The 19,885-nt window shown below is 43.7% G+C and overlaps 1 protein-coding gene across 1 annotated transcript in view; it reads right to left on the bottom strand.

Moving 5' to 3' along the window:
* Positions 1 to 19,885, bottom strand: part of LOC101942595 (microtubule-associated tumor suppressor candidate 2) — a 66,073-nt gene that overhangs the window by 43,162 nt on the left and 3,026 nt on the right. Inside the window, 1 exon segment of the mRNA XM_008167479.4 lies at positions 14,876 to 14,942. Coding sequence (XP_008165701.3) covers positions 14,876 to 14,942 — 67 coding nt within the window.

Genomic DNA, 19,885 nt, shown 5'->3' on the forward strand with positions numbered 1-19,885 from the left:
CGCATAAAACTTAACTGAGCAATGTATTTTTATACTCAGCCTTTATGTTCAAGTGGACTGCGAAACCGAGTGCTGATGCCAGTGTAACCACTCATATAGTTGACCTGGTTGCAGTGCTGTTGTAGCCGGGTTGGTTGGGAGATATGGTGTTTTTGTCACCCAAATACTCTGAGAGAACCGAGAGAACCTGCTTCAATATGAAAAAAAAAAAAACCCAAACCCAAAAATCTCCGATCGAACACCCCTAGTTGTTACCTACAACATCACATTGGAACCCATATGGGGTATTAAACAATTACAATCCATACTCGATGGGGACCCCATCCTGAAAGAAATCTTTCCTAGTCCCCCTCTTTGGGCCTTTAAACAATGCCCTCAACCTCTCCAAGCTCATCATCAGAAGCAAGCTCCTCCCAGGCCAGGACACACCAACTCAAAGCAGCACCAGCCCCTGACAGAACAACAGATGCAAAACCTGCAGTCATATCCCCACTGTTATGATGATCAAACTCCCCCCACCCCCCACCATCCAACACACCTTTCAAGATCCATGGGTAGGGTTGCCAACCCTCCAGGATTGTCCTGGAGTCTCCAGAAATTAAAGATTAATCTTTAATTAAAGATTATGTCATGTGATGAAACTCCATGAATATGTGCAACCAAAATTTGCAACCCTATCCATGGGTCCTGCACATGTCTATCACAACATGCGGTATACCGCATCCAGTGAATTAAATAAATAACAACTATGTGGGTGAAACCAGACACTCATTATGTTCTCACATGAATTCACACAGAAAAATGATAAAAGACAAAAACACCCTATTATCTGAGGGCAAAGAGTTTTCGCAAAACTATCACTCTATATCTGACCTATCAGTCCCCATCCTCAAAGGAAACGTGTGCAACACCTTCAAAAGAGGAGCCTGGGAGCTTAAATTCATAACTTTGCTAGACACTAAAAATCCTGTTTTTAAAAAAGACCCTGGATTTATGGCTTATTACAACAATCTGTAACCCACTAACCCCCCCACAATTTTTTGTCCTATGATTGCAGAGGTGCTAACTGGCCATTTCACCTTCAATGGTCTCTTACAATATGTGTTAACTATTTATGCTAAACAATCTGTTTCACCTGTGTTTAGCTGTGAGTTCTGAGTACCTTTCCCAGACCTGAAGAAGAGCTCTGTGTAGCTGCTTGAAAGCTTGTCTCTCTCACCAACAGAAGTTGGTCCAATAAAGGATACATTATTATCTCACCCACCTTGTTTCCCTCACAGTTTGTCGGTTTCTGATCAGAGGACTGGCTCTACAGTCATTGTTCAGAGATTATGATCCACGTATCTTTATATTACATATGGGCTCTCTTTTCCTTAACCTTATTTCTGACTGACCGTTGTAGATAAACAGAAAAGTCCTGCAGGCCTTATTTCTCAGACTTTGATGGGATTTTTGTGAATAAGGATTGCACAATTTGTCCCATAGACATCTATAGCAGCATTATGCACAGGTGTTTTTAAACACCTGTAAATTCGGATGATCTGGATTGTACTTCAGGATGTGAGTATTTCCTATTTAACTAAATATCTAGCTATTTACATGTCTCTCTCTATATATTACTTTATTTGTTGCAAACTAATGGATTATTTTGATCATTTTAAAACCAGATCCAACACGGTTTGGAATGGCTTCATCTCCCACTGATCTGAAGGGGAATTGAGGGTATTCAACACCTTCCGGATAAGGCCTTTTTTCAGCTTCAATGGCTTCCCAGGAACGACTGAAAAGTGCATATGTTTAACACTTATGAGAACTGGCTTCTAGTTCTGGCACTGACTGTGTGTAATGTGTTAAGAGCACTCACATTTCTGGCATAATGTGTGGGCAGATCTTGATTGTATAAGATAACACAAATTCCTCAGTGTTTATAGCACTGGATATCCATGCATCCCCCATGAGTACCAGGACTGGAAATGTACTTCCCTATTTCACTCTAATGGCAGATTTAAGAGTCTTATAACTGCTGCTACTTTAGCAGTAAGGGTTACATTTGCCAAGCAAGCTTTCTTTGAAACCAAGATGTTAAATGCTCTGAAATTAGGATTAAGTTTTGTTATTTTACTCTATTGATTATACGAGGCCTATCACCAACTCCCACTGAAGAAAATGGCAGCTGTGTCACTCAGCCCATCACATGATCGGGCCCTATAGCAGTAATCTTGAGCTATAACTACCTCATACCTTAGAGGTTTTTAAGGTCAGGCTTTACAAAGCCCTGGCTGGGATGATTTAGTTGGGAATTGGTCCTGCTTTGAGCAGGGGATTGGACTAGATGACCTCCTGAGGTCCCGTCCAACCCTGATATTCTATGATTCTATGATTCATAGACAAAATGTTTTTACTCCAGAAAATGATCCCAATCAAACCTGTCTAGTCTGGGCTTGGTACATGGGTTTATTCAGATGTTTATATGTCTGAAAGCCTTAAATTATTAGTATTTTTATGGGAAATCACGAACAGCTGACAAATGTACAAACTGATTAACCAGACTGTACTTCATTATTTTTAAGTGACTGGGAGACATTCCTTTTTATTTAGACAGAACACTTTGTATTCAGAATATCCAAGAGTTAGGTATGCATTATATGTTTTCCCCAAATCCCTGCCATGGAACTTTTACCTACCATTCTAGCCTATGATGATTCATTCCTTGGTTTGCTTAAAGGTTGGCAATAAAAAACCAGACAAATATGAGAACAAAATGCCTTCTGTGACACAGAAATGCCCTGGTGGGCATATTACACCTGTGTCCGACTAGCTTCTCTTCTCAATATTTCACTGAAGAGAGTCATGTGCAGTCTCTGCTGAAAGCTAAGAACTCGCTAATTGTCATGGTTATTGCACAATGTTTGTGTGGGAAAGAGTTTAAGAGATAAGTAAAATGTAGGATCGTAGGTTTTAAAACTGTTGAAGTGAAACTTGACACAGGAGGCAAAGCAGGTCTCTGAACTGACTCAATCAACACTGAGAACAATCAGCATCCTCAATTCAGCCCAGCCCTGTGGGGAAGGTGCAGATGTCAGTGTTTACAAAGACAAAAGAACCCCAAGAAACAACCCCTTTGGACTAAGAGACAATAGTCTGTAACTGTATAAGAGCATAAGAAAGGGCACAAAGTGTTATCCATTATGGGGAAGTCACTCTGCCAGTGGTGGCGTCTTATGAAAGGTAAACCCGAGCTTTCCGGACTGGGCAAGCACTACAGGGACTGACCATTGGGTCAAGAAAGTAACTAGTTAATAAGTATAGGCTACAGATTGCATTGGATGTTTTTCTTTTACCTGTAACATTATTGTTTCCAAATCCTTGTACCTGCTTTCGTTTGAATCTTTACTCAAGCTCTGTTAAATACACTTCAATTTGGTTTTACTATAGACACTTCTAAATGCTTGGTGCTAAGCCCATATGTAATATAAAGACGTGCTGAACAGTGGTGAAGCCTGTAAATTGGATTGCACTCCTTCCACAGAGGCAGCGGAATGGTCACACTGCATGTGTCCAGAAGACAAGGGACTGGGCACTTGAGTGTAACAAAGTGGGGTGTGTAGCTAACCTGCAGAGGGAAAAAGTGGGGCTTGTGAAGCCCAGAATGGCATATTGGTGCTGCCATCAGCTGGTAGCTGGGGAGAGTTTCCCCGGTTGGCATAGACAAGGCTCCCTCCTGCTGCAAGCAGATGATAGTGATTCACCCCGAACACCTTGGTTAACCCTGCAAAGTGTCAAACCTTCCTTACTGCTCCCTGAGTTACACATGCCGAGATAAGGAGTTTATGCATTACTTCTTCATTAAGATATATGTAGCCCCTGTTTTGCATCACTACTATTAAAAAAAAAAGTAAAAGATTGTGCTAAAGTGAAGAGATATCATAAATCTTTGCACTCACCATTCCCCAGGCCCACAGATATAAAACACAAATTCTTTTCTTTTATTGAAGAAAAGGCTAAAAATAAGTTGTGTAGAACAGATTTTTTAATGAAGAAAAAATATTAAACAAGTCAGGTTATTGTAAAACATGTCTTCCTTAAAAACCTATTAAAAGCAGAAAAGTTCATATTTCATATGGATGGATATATACATCAAAAAGTGCCCTGCTGATCAGTTTTTTAAATACTCTGCCCTCGTGAAATACCTGCACATGTTCATCCTTCAATCCATGACTTGAAAATGTCCTACCAAGATTTCCTTCCTCCTGACTTTTTACAGGTATTTTTAATAAAAACTAAAAATCCACAGTTCAGAGCTCTGTTGTACTGCCTCAGGCCACCTCAGCACCCAACTCCAGTGTATGGTCTCTGCTTTTTTAAAAACATTTTATTTCATAAGCATAATAAACAAGAAGCAATAATAATTTTCCAAAATAGGAGCCTGATTCAACACCCATTGAGGTAAATGGAAAGCCTCCCTTTTGATTTCAATGGCCACGGGATTAGGGGCCCTGTGTGCCCAGAAGATATCTCCTTGTCAAGTATTTGAGCTCTGTAAGTATGTTGTAAGTCCTTGACTCACTCTGAATGTTAATAAGAGAAGGCAGAAACTTTCTAATACAAAACCAATACTATGTTAGCAAGGATAAGGAGAGTTCATTGTTTGGGTAGTAGGGAAGGCAGAAGTTACTCAGATGTTTAAAGAGAAAAATACTGTACTATGGCCCAGATCCTTAGCTGTACTGCAGCCATTTTGTGTTGACCTACTGGCACAAAGGGACCCTGTAGACTTCTAGCTGACCATGGGAGGATTACCCCGGTGTAGGGGGAACCCTCCAGTGGTATGGAGCCAATGTCGTAGTAAGAGTTCTGATCTGGTCTGGGTTAAAGGGCTCAGGCCAGGGTGCTCCTGTGCCCTATTGATTCCTGGCTTCTATGTTGGCCCCTTTTGACCTTTGGCAGCCACTGCAAGATAGCTCACACCTCAGACTGCTCTATCTCACACAGGGGACAAGATCAGTGCACTGCCCTAAAGCCACCTATGGTGCCCTCTATTCAATGAGGAAAAAGAACGCTCAGCTGTAACTGTTGTGACTGGGAGTAGCAAGAGATGAATTCCTACTTCTTTCATCGCAGGAAACATAGGACAAAGATTGAGTCGAACCACTAGTGATGATAAAGAAGTTGAAGTTAAATCTTTATTCGTTCATCATATGCTATTCCACTCTGTGTTCAAAATTCTCTAGTCTGTCCTGATCACATAGCATCCCTATTGCTGGTAGTGCCTCACTCCACTCAACTATAGGTGTTTTATAAGACAGGCATCTGTAAAAGTTACGTGGAGGTTGAGTAGAATCTAGAAATCGCTATTGTAGATTTGTAAGAATCAAATCTGTGTACTTTTTCAGCTGGCTTAACAAACACTTCTTGTCCTCTTCACTTAAGGAGTCAATATAAGTACCTTCATTAGTCAACTTCTGGACTGAAGTCTTTGCTTCTTCCAGTACATTTTCAATGGATATCTCTGATAGATCCAAGGGTAGCCTTTATTGCTGGACAAAGATCTACTACTGTTATAGCAGATGCCTGGATGACATTGTTTAATGACCCAAGTGGTTTCAACAGTAGACTTACAAGAGAGAGAATGGCGATAGTCTTCTCTGAACTTAGTAACAAAGGTAGTCCACCACCCTCACTACTTAGATCTGTCCTATCTTGGTGGATACTTTCCAAAGCCAGTAATAATGGCTGCAGTAATTTTAAGACAACAGCCAAGAATAGCTCATGAGAAAGCCAGCAGGTTTTCCCAGGTTGGACTAATTTGAACTTCAATCCCAGTGTATCTTCTATTTGTTTCCAAGACGTTCAGTTCTTTTGGACTCTTGCTGAAGAAAAGAGTATAAAACAGCCATTACATTTATGATGTTTTAATGTCTTTTGAAGATTCTGCAGCTTGTACTAGTGCTAGCCGGAGTACATGGCCTCTGCAGTGTGTATAGGAGAGATTAGGGTTACACTTTTCTCTGAGCAAAGCTTGTACTCCACTATGTCTTCCAGAGAAGTTTGTAGCTCCATCAAATGCACAAGCAGCCATCTGTTTGGGGTTCAATTTACAAGCATTTAACTCTTTTAAGATGTCACAGATGCAGCTGATGTGTCTTCTATAACCTGAACATCTGGAATGCATCTACTGGCCTACTACGGACATCAAGATAACATATGCAATGACTTAATACTTGATGCCTATTTGCATTGGTGCATTCATCAGCCATGTATGCACATATTTTGAATATGGTGAGAGAGTTCTTCACTTTTTCAATTGCTGAGTCTTTCACTGTTACACCGCATGCTTCTAGAGAGTCAGATGAGTTTTTTTCAGAAAGATAGCGAGCATTTTCCAGTCTTGTTCAAAACCAGTGTCCAACTTCAGGATTAACAAGTGACAATGCACTTAACACTGGTGTCCGGTTTGTAGTGTGAGGTATCTCTTGCTTAAATAGAAAGTATGATGCAACAGCCATGTTGGTTCACATAAACTGAGTTGTGTCTCTAGCATTCTTAACAGCCTAATTAACTTCTTCTAAAATTGGCTTGGACAGTAACTGGCTTATAAGGCTTTCTGCATGTTGATGTAGTCCAGAGGCATGGTGTTTTGCCACCTTTTCATATAGCTTGTCCGTATTGGCTTAGCTGATCAGTCTGGCAAACCAAGCTCCTCCACTTTTACTATATAGATCCATGATATGCCCACATGTTGAATATTGCATGCAGTTCTGGTCACCCCATCTCAAAAAAGATATATTGGAATTGGAAAAGGTTCAGAGAAGGGCAACAAAAATGATTAGGGGTATGGAACAGATTCCATATGAGGAGAGATTAAAAAGACTGGGACTTTTCAGCTTTGAAAAGAGATGATTAAGAGAAGATATGATAGAGGCTTATAAAATCTTGACTGGTGTGAAGAAAATGAATAAGGAAGTGTTATTTACCCCTTCACTTAACACAAGAACCAGGGGTCACCCGATGAAATTAATAGGCAGCAAGTTTAAAACAAACAAAAGGAAGTATTTCTTCACACAATGCACAGTTACCCTTGGAACTTTTGCCAGGGATGGTATGAAGGCCAACATTATAAGAGGGTTCAAAAAAGAACTAGATAAGTTCATGGAGGACAGGTCCATCAATGGCTATTAGCCAGGATGGGCAGGAATGCAACACCATGCTCTGAGTGTTCCTAGCCTCTGTTCGCCAGAAGCTGGGAGTTGATGAAAGGGGATGGATCACTCGATGATTCCCTGTTCTGTTCATTCCCACTGAAGCACCTGGAATAGTCACTGTTGGAAGACCGGATACTGGGATAGATGGACCATTGGTCTGACCCAACATGCCATTCTTACATAAAAAATAATTATAATAATCAAAAAGTTTAGTACAGAAACTCCCCAAGATAATGACCTCTTGAGATAGTGACTATGTGAGACAATACCTTGGCAAATAATGCATTTTAAAAATCTTGGCCTACTAGGAAATATATATTTATATAAGTTTTCCAGTCACAAATCTAGCATTCTGGAACAAAGTCACTAAAACAAGGTCCAATGCTTTGGCCACTGTTGTTTGTCATGCCACCGTTCACTCTATTGCTCCACCCCAATGGCCCTGCACTGTCACCTTCTGCTGCCACCATGAGCTCTATAAGTCAGTCTCTCGAGGTTCCACCTAGCTCTCAGTGGGGGAATCTCACAGCGAGTGCAGGCTGGGCCGTCTCTTCCACAGAAATGCTGTTCTGCAGCAGGTCTAAGCACTTAGATCTGATTATCAGTGATTTCAGCTCCAGTGGTCACTTAACAAACCAAAAGACTTTCTATGAAGCCTAATCAGCTCTCTCTCTAAACAGGAGAGAGGGACAGGTCAAATAGTGCCTCTGACTCTTAGGCAGAGCCCACACCACCAAGCAAAACACCTATACCCCACCCTTTCTCTCTTCACTAGGATATGGCATCCAAACCTCCTGCTTAGGGAGTGCAGTTCAGTTCAGGGTGACCAGTGCTTAATTGGTAATTAAAGAGGTGCTGGGGCTCAAGCAAGTTTGTTACTTTCATAACTGATGTGACAAGCCCAGAGGTCCCAGGGCTATGAACTGCCAAGCCTAGAGGTGCCAGGGCTCACCCTGGCAAGCAGGGCCGGTGCAAGGATATTTTGCACCCTAGGTGAAACTTCCACCTTGCACCCTCCTCCCCCTCCACTCCCCCCAAGCATCGCTTATTATAAACGTTCAAAAATGAATACTGCATAATGTGGCATTGTTCATTAGAATTAATACAGAGAGGGAGGATTTGGCCAATGAAACAAAAACTGTATTAAGATGCGGCCTGTGAAAAAGTTTGAGAAACCTTGACTTAAATTTCTTTGGTGACATGATGTAATATTCAGTATTGCCAACCTCAAACATTCAGAACTCATGAGTTGGGCCCCCACAAACTCACTCGATATCTGACCTATCAGTCCTCATCCTCAAAGGAAACCTGCAAAACACTTTTCAAAAGATGAGCCTGGGAGCTTGAATTCAAAACGTTGCTAGACATTAAAAATCATGATCTTCATAAAGATACTGGATTTATGGTTAAGTACAACAACTTGCAACCCACTAATATCCCCTTTTGTCCTGGGATTACAAGGGAGTGAATGGGCTACTTGACCTTGAATGGTCCTTGAATATGTGCTAACTACTTGTGCTAAACTATCTGTTAAATCTAGTGTTTAGCTGTGACACTGTTAGTACCTTTTCAGACCTGAAGAAGAACTCTGTGTAGCTCGAAAACTTGCCCCCTCACTAACAGAAGTTGGTCCAATAAAAGATATCACCTCATCCACTTTGTCTCTTTTAAATAATGTGACAGCACAAGGAATTGTATAAAAATCATGTGTCCCTGTAGCTAAATCCCATCACCCTGGTCCCTTTCAAGTGTTCATAGTAATAAGTTCAATAACAGATTTGCAGATCTTTGATATCTCGACTTAAAAATGACCTGATAACTTTCCAACAAGTGATGACAAGTGCTTTTTTGAAATGTTCTTTATAAAATAGGCCCCTCCCATATGATTTCATATTGTAAAGTTTGTCTTTAAGTTTAAATTAATATTTACTGAAACTTCTGTTTCTATTTGACATTGACTCCGCTTATGCATAATATGTGTTTCTTACTTTACTGATTACTTCCTTATCTGGGAAGTGTGAAACCAACTGTCTTGGCATGAAGTATCAGAGGGGTAGCCGTTCACCAAGCATTCTCAAAACTACGATACCCACACAAGGAAATAAAGAAACAAATCAACAGAGCCAGACGTGTACCCAGAAGCCTCCTGCTACAAGACAGGAACCAAAAAAGAAACCAACAGAACTCCACTGGCCATCACCTACAGTCCTCAGCTTAAACCTCTCCAATGCATCCTCAGTGATCTACAACCCATCCTGGACAATGATCCCTCACTTTCACAGACCCTGGGAGGCAGGCCAGTCCTCGCTCACAGACAACCCGCCAACCTTAAGCATATTCTCACCAGCAACCACGCACCGCACCATAACAACTCTAACCAACCCATGCAATAAACCTCGATGCCAACTCTGCCCACATATCTACACCAGCAACACCATCACAGTACCTAACCAGATCAGCTACAACATCACCGGCTCATTCATTTGCACATCCACCAATGTTATATATGCCATCATGTGCCAGCAATGCCCCTCTGCTATGTACATTGGCCAAACTGAACAGTCACTACGCAAGAGGATAAATGGACACAAGTCAGATATCAGGAATGGCAATATACAAAAACCTGTAGGAGAACACTTCAACCTCCCTGGCCACACAATAGCAGATGTAAAGGTAGCCATCTTACAGCAAAAAAACTTCAGGACCAGACTCCAAAGAGAAACTGCTGAGCTCCAGTTCATTTGCAAATTTGACACCATCAGATCAGGATTAAACAAAGACTGTGAATGGCTATCCAACTACAGAAGCAGTTTCTCCTCCCTTTGTGTTCACACCTCAGCTGCTAGCAGAGCACCTCACCCTCCCTGATTGAACTAACCTCGTTATCTCCATACTGATTTATACCTGCCTCTGGAAATTTCCATTACTTGCATCTGAAGAAGTGAGGTTTTTACCCATGAAAGCTTATGCTCCAATACTTCTGTTAGTCTTAAAGATGCCACAGGACCCTCTGTCTTGGCATGATTTTCCTAGTTTTGTGGCTGTGTTTTATAATCAGTTGAATTACTTATTAAAATGTTAGCTACATTAATTTCTTTGTATGGTGTGGCTTTCTGAACAGTTTAAAGAGCAGGATACATCATTGCAACTGGAATTGTTTTCTTGATTTAAACACTGCAAATAAAAAAAGTTGGGGCATATTTTTGAAAGTTAGGTTAATGCAAGTATCAAGTATTTAATCATGTAACTTTTTAAATAGGTTGTTTTCTCATAGAAATCCCAGGTTAATCCATACAGGGAAATACAACTAGAAAGTCCAAGGGGTTTTTTGAGCTGTGGAGGCTTGGTCCATGCAACATGTGGGGAAGGGGACCCCAAGTGGCTGCAACTTACAACTCCCAGGTTCAGGTCGGCGCTGCGAACATTTCCTGCCAAGCCAGCCAGACAGTGATGGTCAGGAACATTTCCTGGGAACCCCACTCTGCCTGGTGACCACGGTTCACAGCAGCATCCTCCTAGTCCTGCGTCGCCTCCCGCTGCTCCTCCCAGGGCAGGAGCCAACGCCGGGTTCTGGCGATCTGAGGGGGACAGAGACAGCGGGCGGCATCCGAGCGCGCAGACGCCTCCTCCCTGGGCTCCAACTTTCCCGGCTCCCTGAACCACAGGAACCGAAGCAACTTCCCCTCTCCCCTCCCCCAGCTCCGCTGCTGCTGCATAGGGGAAGCGCACGGCCGGGGGTGCACGGGCTGGAGAGCAGTGGGAGCCAGGAAAGTTGGAGCCCGTGGAGGAGGAGGCTGTGCGCTCGGATGCTGCCCGCTGCCACTGCCCCTCCCGGAGGGCTCCGGCGATCTGCGGGGAACAGAGGCGATGGGCGGCATCCGAGTGCGCAGCTGCCTCCTCCCCGGGCTCCAACTTTCCTGGCTCCCTGAACCGCGAGGCCCGAAGCAACTTCCCGCCTCCCCAGCTCTGGCTGCTGCTGCGCTGGGGAAGCGCCTGGCTGGGAGCGCACAGGCTGGAGAGCGGCAGGAGTCGGGGAAGTTGGAGCCTGGGGAGGAGGCGGCTGCATGCTCGGATGCTGCCCGCCGCCTCTGCCCCCACAGATCGCCAGAGCCCTCCAGCAGGGGCAGTGGCAGCAGTGGCAGCTCACACCCCGGGGAGCCGCAGAACCCGAGTGCAGTGAGGGGAGAACTGGGGGGTGCGCCTGCACGGGCTGCAGCCCGCCATGCTTTCCCCCCCCCGGGGGACTCCTGCAGCGGATGCATGCGGGCAGCAGCTTCCGTGCACCCTCCCAGCTCCCCCTTCACCGCGCTCGGGCTCTGTGGCTCCTGGGACCAGGCTCAGGGCCCTGCGCCCAGGCGGCAGCAGCGGTTCACATGCCCGGGAGCTGCAGAGCCCGAGTGCGGTGAGGGGGAAGCCGGGGGGGTGCATGGGGACTGCCGCACGCATGCATCTGCTGCAGCCTGCAGGAGCGGTGGGGGCTCCAGGCCGCAGCCTGGGCAGGAGGGGTGGGGGGCGCGGCTGCTCCCTGCTAGTGGCACCGCCACCATTGCAGGGCTGCTGACCACCCTGCGCCACGCTGGCCCCTCTATGGCTGGGGCTCGCCGCTTTTTGGCGCCCCCAAACACTTGGCGCCCTAGGCGACCACCTAGTTTACCTAGTGGTTGCACCGGCCCTGCTGACAAGCCCTAGCACGAATTAAGCACTGAGGGAGACCCCCCTCATTCAGTCAGGCTAAGTACAGTTCTGCTGCCCTTTACTCATACAATAAGGATAACAACATGTCATGACCCCCACATTTAATACTTCAGTGATTTGTAACCCAGCATCAGCCAAAATTGATCAATTGGGCAGCAAAGCTCTGTCTGCTGGATACCTAGGCAGAGTAGGTGTGTTCATGTAAATACAGTCTGGTCCTGAAGCCTTTCCCCCTCCCTTGGCTCATCACTAGCTGTCAGGGCAGAGCTCATTCAGACCTTGCTTACAAATCATAATTTTAAATGATAAAGTAGGCCAACATTGCCGAAACGAATGTGCCGACATTGTCATAAATAACAGCTGTATGAGGAAGCTAGTCTTTGTTCATACTTTTCAAACCCATTCTGCTTTCTCAGGTACAAGTATTTTCTCATATACTGTGTATGCTTTGAAAGTGTGTATTAAAGTTTGAATTTCAATTCAAATTTCCAACCAACAACTAAATTGGCAACACTGCCAATTGGGGAAATTCAGGGGGCGTGTAGGGTCTAGGGAAAACCCTGCAGCTGGTGCTCTGGGCTATAGCTGAGAATCAATCATAGAATATCAGGGTTGGAAGGGACCTCAGGAGGTCATCTAGTCCAACCACCTGCTCCAAGGAGGACCAATCCCCAGGCAGATTTTTGCTCCAGATCCCTAAGTGGCCCCCTCAAGGACTGAATTCATAACCCTGGGTTTAGCAGGCCAATGCTCAAACCACTGAGCTATCCCTCCCCCCAGCCTAGGAGCAGAGACCATTTCAGGTGCATTTTATTTCCTTGGGCTAGCACCTAAAACAGCTGCCTATGTTCCTCGGCTGGGACTGGATCCTTCACAGCAAAGGTGTCTATTGTTGTGTACATAAGTGCCAGGTAAATAGTGATGAGTAGGGCAGGAAGCAAAGAGGAACCTGATCCTGCATTATTGAGAGTGCTGCAGTGTGACCTCTAGACTGTGTACAGTAGTTTACACCTTTGGCTCCTAGCAACACTGGTGTAAATGTGGAAGGAGCTCTATTGATTTCAGTGGATTTACACTGGCATAAAGCTGGAGTAACTGGAAGTAGAATCTGGCCCTAGCCAGTGCTTCTTCTTCTCTGTGCCTACAAATGCACTGGAGTGCAACAACCTTGTGTTCCCTACTGTGCGCTTGTCAGACTCAGAGACAGGCAGGATCAAAGCCAGACTGTTAGTGATACACAGAACTTGAAAACAAGGAATAGGTCTGCGAACCAGAGCAGAGCCCTTCAAATGTTCCCTCCCTGCCTGAAAAGCAAAAACACTGCGGCAATTCCTTTGGGAGGGGAAGGGGAGAACACAGTAGAGATGAAAACAGAGATAAAAGTGATATTGCAAATGTGATCTCGGCCCCCGGTGGACCATTCTGTGGGGATGGAGCAGCGAAGCACTACCACAGTCTGGGTAATGCAAATCCCTTTGAGGGGCACAGCAGGGAGCCCAGGTTATTGAGCTCCAGCACAGGTGTCAGGGAAGGGTGGTGTAAGGGTTTTTAAAAATGGAAGAAGGCAAATAAAGTTAAGCCCGAAGTAAAGTCTTCTGCACTGAGTGGGTGTCTCACACCTACTCTGACTCTCCAGAGTGTGGGTTAAAAAGGAATCAGGTGTGGGGGACACAGGATAGCAGGGTCTGGGGAGACATGGATAGCTCAGTGGTTTGAGCATTGGCCTGCTAAACCTACAGTTGTGAATTCAAGCCTTGAAGGGGCCACTTAGGGATCTGGGGCAAAAATCAGTACTTGGTCCTGCTAGTGAAGGCAGGGGGCTGGACTCGATGACTTTTCAAGGTCCCTTCCATGGGAGATAGGATATCTCTATTTACTTAATCACAAGCCTGATCAAGCTAATAATAACACTTCATATTAAGATTCTGTTTATATAGGGTTACTATATGTTATAAGCATGTTGGAGTATGGGTTATCGATGATTATAAGCAATCAGTTACTCTATCGGACTCTATAACAATTTATATAAAACACCTATTGATCACTTATTAACCCTTTATGAACCATTTTAAAATGCAACCTTCATATCAAATGCAACCAAGTTAATGAGGCTCTTAGCTCCCCGCTCCCCTCTTTGGCCTTAGTCTTGCCATTAGGCAGGAGTAGTGTGGAAGCTGTACAGCCATGCTTTCATTGATACATGTTCAGCAGTCCCCGCCCCCCCTCACGCACCTCCCCAGCCCGTTAATTGCTTTTTGCTCTATGGTAAGCATAACACACTCCATCTATGCTGGGAAGATTCAGGTACAAAGAATTCAGCCTGATGTCTGGGCCCTGAGTAGGGCCCGTTTTCCTCTCCCTAGAGATGCAATCAATGGTCTAATGGTCACTGCCTTTCCGATCAGCTTTCAGAACAGAAAAAAAAAGGGAAATGTGCTCACCCAGATGTACATAGAATAAATGGGATGAGTGGCACCAGCTGAGTTAGTCCCTGCCTTTCTAGGCACAGAGAGATTATAACCGATTTACTAAGTGTTAGTTTTTGTAGAACACTGATTTTGGGTTTTGATCTTGGTGCTCTTCTGTTTGTAACCAGGGTGCAGTACGTGTAAACTCACACAACCAAAGTAATGAATTCCTAGCTAACCGTGCACTGCCACATCTGAAGGCCTTCTGAGCTGGGTGGCATGTTCAGATGCTGTTAGAACAGAGGATACAGATTTATAGATCACCGTCTGTGAATAGTAAAGATAATGCATGATTAGCTCCAGTGTGTACGGTTATGAACCTGTCTCCACAACAACAATGAGGTAAAATTATTGTTCCCTGCAAAGCCACAAAAATTCACCACTGGGCTTAGTAAGATACTTTATTACAGCTCTGCGGGTTTCCTTGTACCACACGACAAGGAATAACTGCTTTTGTTACATGTGAGAAAGGACATTTTTCACATTGTTAGTATCCGAAGCCCTACTTACCAACTTCATCCCTGATGTTTGCAAGCTCGACTGATAGCTCCTTTTCTTTCACAAGGGCACTTTCATTCTGTTAAAAAAAAAAAAAAAAGGATATGTATAGTCCCTCGATTTATCCCAGATAAGCACTCTCACATGTTTATTTATTAAACCAGATTAGGTAAATTCTTCAGATCTAGTTTTGTAATCATTATGAACTAATTCTCTTTTAAAACCAACTGTGGAAGCCAGCATTGACACAATCATGTTTCACAGTAGACTAAGGAACACAATATTATATTTACACACACCTCTGTATTTGCAAGTCAGTGTCGGTGCATGTCTGGGTTCCAGTTTGTGTGGACAGCACATACAAAAGGGTGTTAATGATATTAACATACACAAACATGTTTGTGTCCCTGCAATACAGCTAGAGCTAGATAGAGCAATATACACATAAATCTGATTGTGTATATTAATATACAGCATTCTGTACATAGTATGCATACAGTACACTCGCAAATACCAGTAATAACCTGACTTTCAATTCTATATTTCCAGCTTTATGTATGGACATGGTACATTTTAATTAGACCAGAAGAAAAAATACCACCTCAAAAAAGGAACCCCTGAATTCTTTTAACATATAATAAAGAATTCAGACAGACATTTAGCCAGAAGAATATAAAACATATTGATACTGGCAATACTAAGATGTCTCTACTAAAGAGTAAGGATTTGGGTAGCAGATATTTCATAAGAGCTGAATGAATCACGAGAGAAAGCTAGCTGCAGGGAAATCCACAGGAGAGTGATTTAGTACAAGTGATCCCAGACTAACAGCATGCACACAAAGCCACTTTTAAATTGGAATATATTCTGTGATACATTAGGGAGGAGACAAAGGAACATATCCTACTGGGAACGTCCCCAATAATTAGGAAAACTAAATCAAGCTACTATAAATATGCCCCCGGTAAGAAAAGAACCAGAGTCTTTAAAAGGCACTACAGAAAAATCATAGTCAAGGCAACATGCAAGGTAGCAGCAAATTCAATGGAAAGGAATCCCAGCAAGTAAACTGGTCAGCAGCATGCAGGACTGAAGGGAATCCAGGCACTTTAAGGACCAGTTCAGCAGCAGGCATTATGAAACATATGGCAGAAAGCTAGTGATTCTGTAAACTATTTTTATTTCCCTGCAGTCCAACAGTTAATTTAACAAAAATAAATGATAAAAAAGATAAAATCAAGAACTAAAGAAGAAGCTTTTTATAAAAAGGGCAGAAATACAGTAAAAAAAAAAAAAGATTAATAGACTCCCCTTCCTGTCCCTGTTGTTTCTTCTTTAGCCTGCAGTGAGCACATCCCCTCTGCAACCTTCCCGTGCTCCTGTGTGTTCTGCTTTCACATTGCCTCTGTAATGGGCATGTCTCAGCACAGCCTCTCCCACCCGGTGCCTGTCTCTATGACACAACACCATTTGACTGGTTTTAGGCCATCTTGGATGAACTGTAGCAAGCATTTTGAAAGGAAAAAAAAAAAAGGTGTGTGTATATATATATATATATATATATATATATATATATATATTGTTCTAAAATCTAGGCCATATTTTAGAGTAGAAACTATATGTACACACACACACACACACACACAAATCATTTATAGTCTTAGAAAAGATCTAGAAATAATGTTAAATGCACTATTTTATGGCTGGGAGCAGACTGTAGTCATGGGTGATTCTGCAGCCCCCTTTTACTGCCACAGAACTGCAGAGCACCACGGTCCCTGGGCCTGATTCCCATTCACACTTAGGTCACTTTTCACCACTCTGGCAGTGTGGGGGAGCTTCCAAATGGGAAGTGATTTATATTTACATCCACTTAAAGGTCCTTTTTACTTGACTACAGCAGTGTAAAATGGCCTTAATTTAAATAAATCAGCTGGTTTAAACTCTTAGTAAATGTGAAGGCGATGTCACAAAATATCCGACCAAACAGTCAACAAGAATTAGAAGGTCCATTTTATCAGAATATATTATATATCTGTTGTCAAATATGTTCCAACCATTAGTCGGTGAGTGTGATACTGTGACCACATCCACCTGTCTATTCACTGCTGCCAGGCTGTTATCACCCACTTCGGCTTCCAACCAGTGCTTTCACACACCAACCGGTGTATGTTCCAAGCCAACCTTCCTCCTCCTCTTCTAGTTAGTTCCTCAGCTTTTGGGTTGGGAACCAGCAGCAGGTAAGCAAGTGGCATTGGGCATGCTACGCTGGGGATTAGTGAAGGTTTCTGGCAGCACGGAGACCAAGTGAGTTGAGATTTGTGACCTGCCCTGCCTACATCCTGCATCAGACTTGGGCTGTGTCCCACTTAAAAAAAAATGTTCTAAACACTATGTGAATGAAATGACAATATTTACTGGCTAAGCTTCTACAGCTGTTAAAGTCAGTTTACACCATAGGACAGCGTTTCTCAAACTGGGGTCTGCGGACCCCTGGGGGTCCCTGAGGGTACTCCAGGGGGTCCACGGGCACAGCTGACAAATTCCTCCCCCTCCCTCAACTCCTCCCCCTGCCTCCCAGCATGCCGGGGAACAGGCTTCCTACCTGCCCTGGCTCTGCGACGCTCCCGGAAGGAGCCCACACGTCCCTGCGGCCCCTGGGCAGGGAGGGGGTAGTTTTATTTACCATTTCACCACTGTTGTTTACTATAGTAAATAGTAAACCCATCAGCATTATTACATGATATTTGTTTTGCAGTAATGCCTAGAGGCCTCACTCAGGACTGGAGACCCCACTACACTAGGCAGCGTGCAAAGTTTTGTTGAATAAAACATGCAAAGAGGTGAGCTGAACTGGTTGAGAAATGTATGGGTATGTTCAACGCTCCTCTGCTTCCGCCAAGCGCTCTCTGTTGGTGACAGCATACTGGCAATCTTGAGAGCTGTTTCCCAAAGCAGCAGCCCTGAACAGGATCCCATTTATGCCGAACATCACAGCATTAGCCAATACTAGTTGACTAACACACTGGGGTCATTTTAAGAAGCATTTTAGAGGTGATACAGTCAATAGAGATGTAAAAGAATTGGGAGGGGGGGAAGGGGCTGCAGGCAGAGTGCAAGGGGGTACATCGGCTATTTTATTGCCAGGTACACTGCTGCAGCTGGGCAGCACTCACTCGTCTCACCAGCTCTCACCTTTTCAAACAAAATCTATTTAATGCAAGGAAGCACTACATAAACCAATTTCAAACACATACATACATACTGAAGTCAGACAGACACTTGTTATTATTCTACTTAAATGAAGACACTGAAAAACAAGTAAATTATCACCTTTGCAAAAAAAAAAAAAAGAGAGAGAGACTGTTAAAAATGGAACCTCAGCAAATTTCTGCCAAGTTATTTATCTTACAGTTAAAGTAAAAAAAAAAATCCCGCGATGAAACCCAGCATGAATGAATGTATAAGCTCTCTTCATAGGATCATTTTATGCTACCTTGTAACTTGAAGTGGTGAAGGAGTTCACATACTTGGGATCCCCTATCGCAGTCAACCTTTCACTGGAAAAGTCGCCACAACAATGTCTAGACTGAACAAGAGGGTCTAGTAAAATAGCAAACTGACAGAACACACAAAGATCTGTGTGTATCGTGCATGTGTTATCAGCACACTTTTGTATGGGAGTGAGACATGGCCCTTATACTCTCATCAGGAAAAGAGGTTCAGCAGCTTTCATATGCGTTGCCTTCGTCAAATCTTTGGAATCCCCTGGAGGGACAGAGTCACCAAGACTGAGGTGCTCAAGCAGGCCAGCACACCCAGCATGCAAACACTCCTCGAACAGAGAGGCCTCCACTGGCTTGGGCATGTGTGCCGAATGAATGATGGGCACATCCCAAAGGACATCCTCTACAGCCAATTGGCATCTGAAAAAAGACCCAAAGGACGCCCAGAATTGCGTTTCAAGAATGTGTGCAAGCGATACGTCAAAGAAATGGACATGGATGTGGACAACTGGGAAGATCACACTCAAGACCGCAGCCTTTGGAAACAAGAGCTTAACAAAGGTCTCCGGAGTTAAGAGAGGAAGCCGTCCAGCTTAGCGGGGGAAAAAGAGCTCACAGAAGGCAGAGCCCAAAGGGTCAAAACATCACCTTTAAATGTCACAGATACGGCAGAGATTGTCTCTCTCTAGTGGGTCCCTTCAGGCACAGCTGCCATAACACCAACTGAGTAAATTCTTTACCTCTCAGGGGCACATACCCGTAGTCTCTTGAGATTGAAAGATGCCTACTGCTACTAGAGTGCTAGGAACAGAGGACATAGGACTCAAAGGGACCTCTTCAGTCATCAAGTCCAGACCCCTGCTATCACAGGCAACCCCATCATATAACCCTGTTCATGAATTTATCAAACTCCATCTTAAAACTAGTTGTGTTGTTTGCCCGCACTATTCCTATTAAAAGGCTTATCCTAGTCTTGGAGATGACTGATATATTGATTACTCTCTCCAGAATAACAGAATGTTTTCTCTGAATGTGCTATGCTCTCTGAGTACAGAGGATGGGCAGTAATTGGACACTGAGTTCACCCATATGAAGACCACAGTGCTACCACACTTAGCATCCCCTGGGCCCTGCGCTGTCAGTAATAGCCCAGTTTATTTATTGGCCAGAGATTTCTGACTGCCTTCCTGGATCTCATCTTGCAGTTTGCAGGATGTGAAATGTATAGATTAAATTCAGTGCCAAATATTTTAAAATAATCCCTCTTTGAAAAAGTTTTTTTCTCTTTATTAAAACAATGCCACATACATTCAATTTTCCAATTCTTTATAAACATCCTTGAGAAATAGCCATTGATTTCAGAGCCTTTAACTGATGGTTTAGCGATTCGCTTTTGATTTCTCTCTCTGACAGAGGAGATAGGTATGACATTAGCTAATCTTCGTAACGACCAAGAATATCCTGGATGTGCAGTGAACTCACAAATCCCTGACATGTTCTATTATCTTAATTTGCT

The sequence above is a fragment of the Chrysemys picta genome, chromosome 1 (assembly GCF_011386835.1).
Source record: "Chrysemys picta bellii isolate R12L10 chromosome 1, ASM1138683v2, whole genome shotgun sequence".
Lineage (NCBI taxonomy): Eukaryota > Metazoa > Chordata > Testudines > Emydidae > Chrysemys > Chrysemys picta.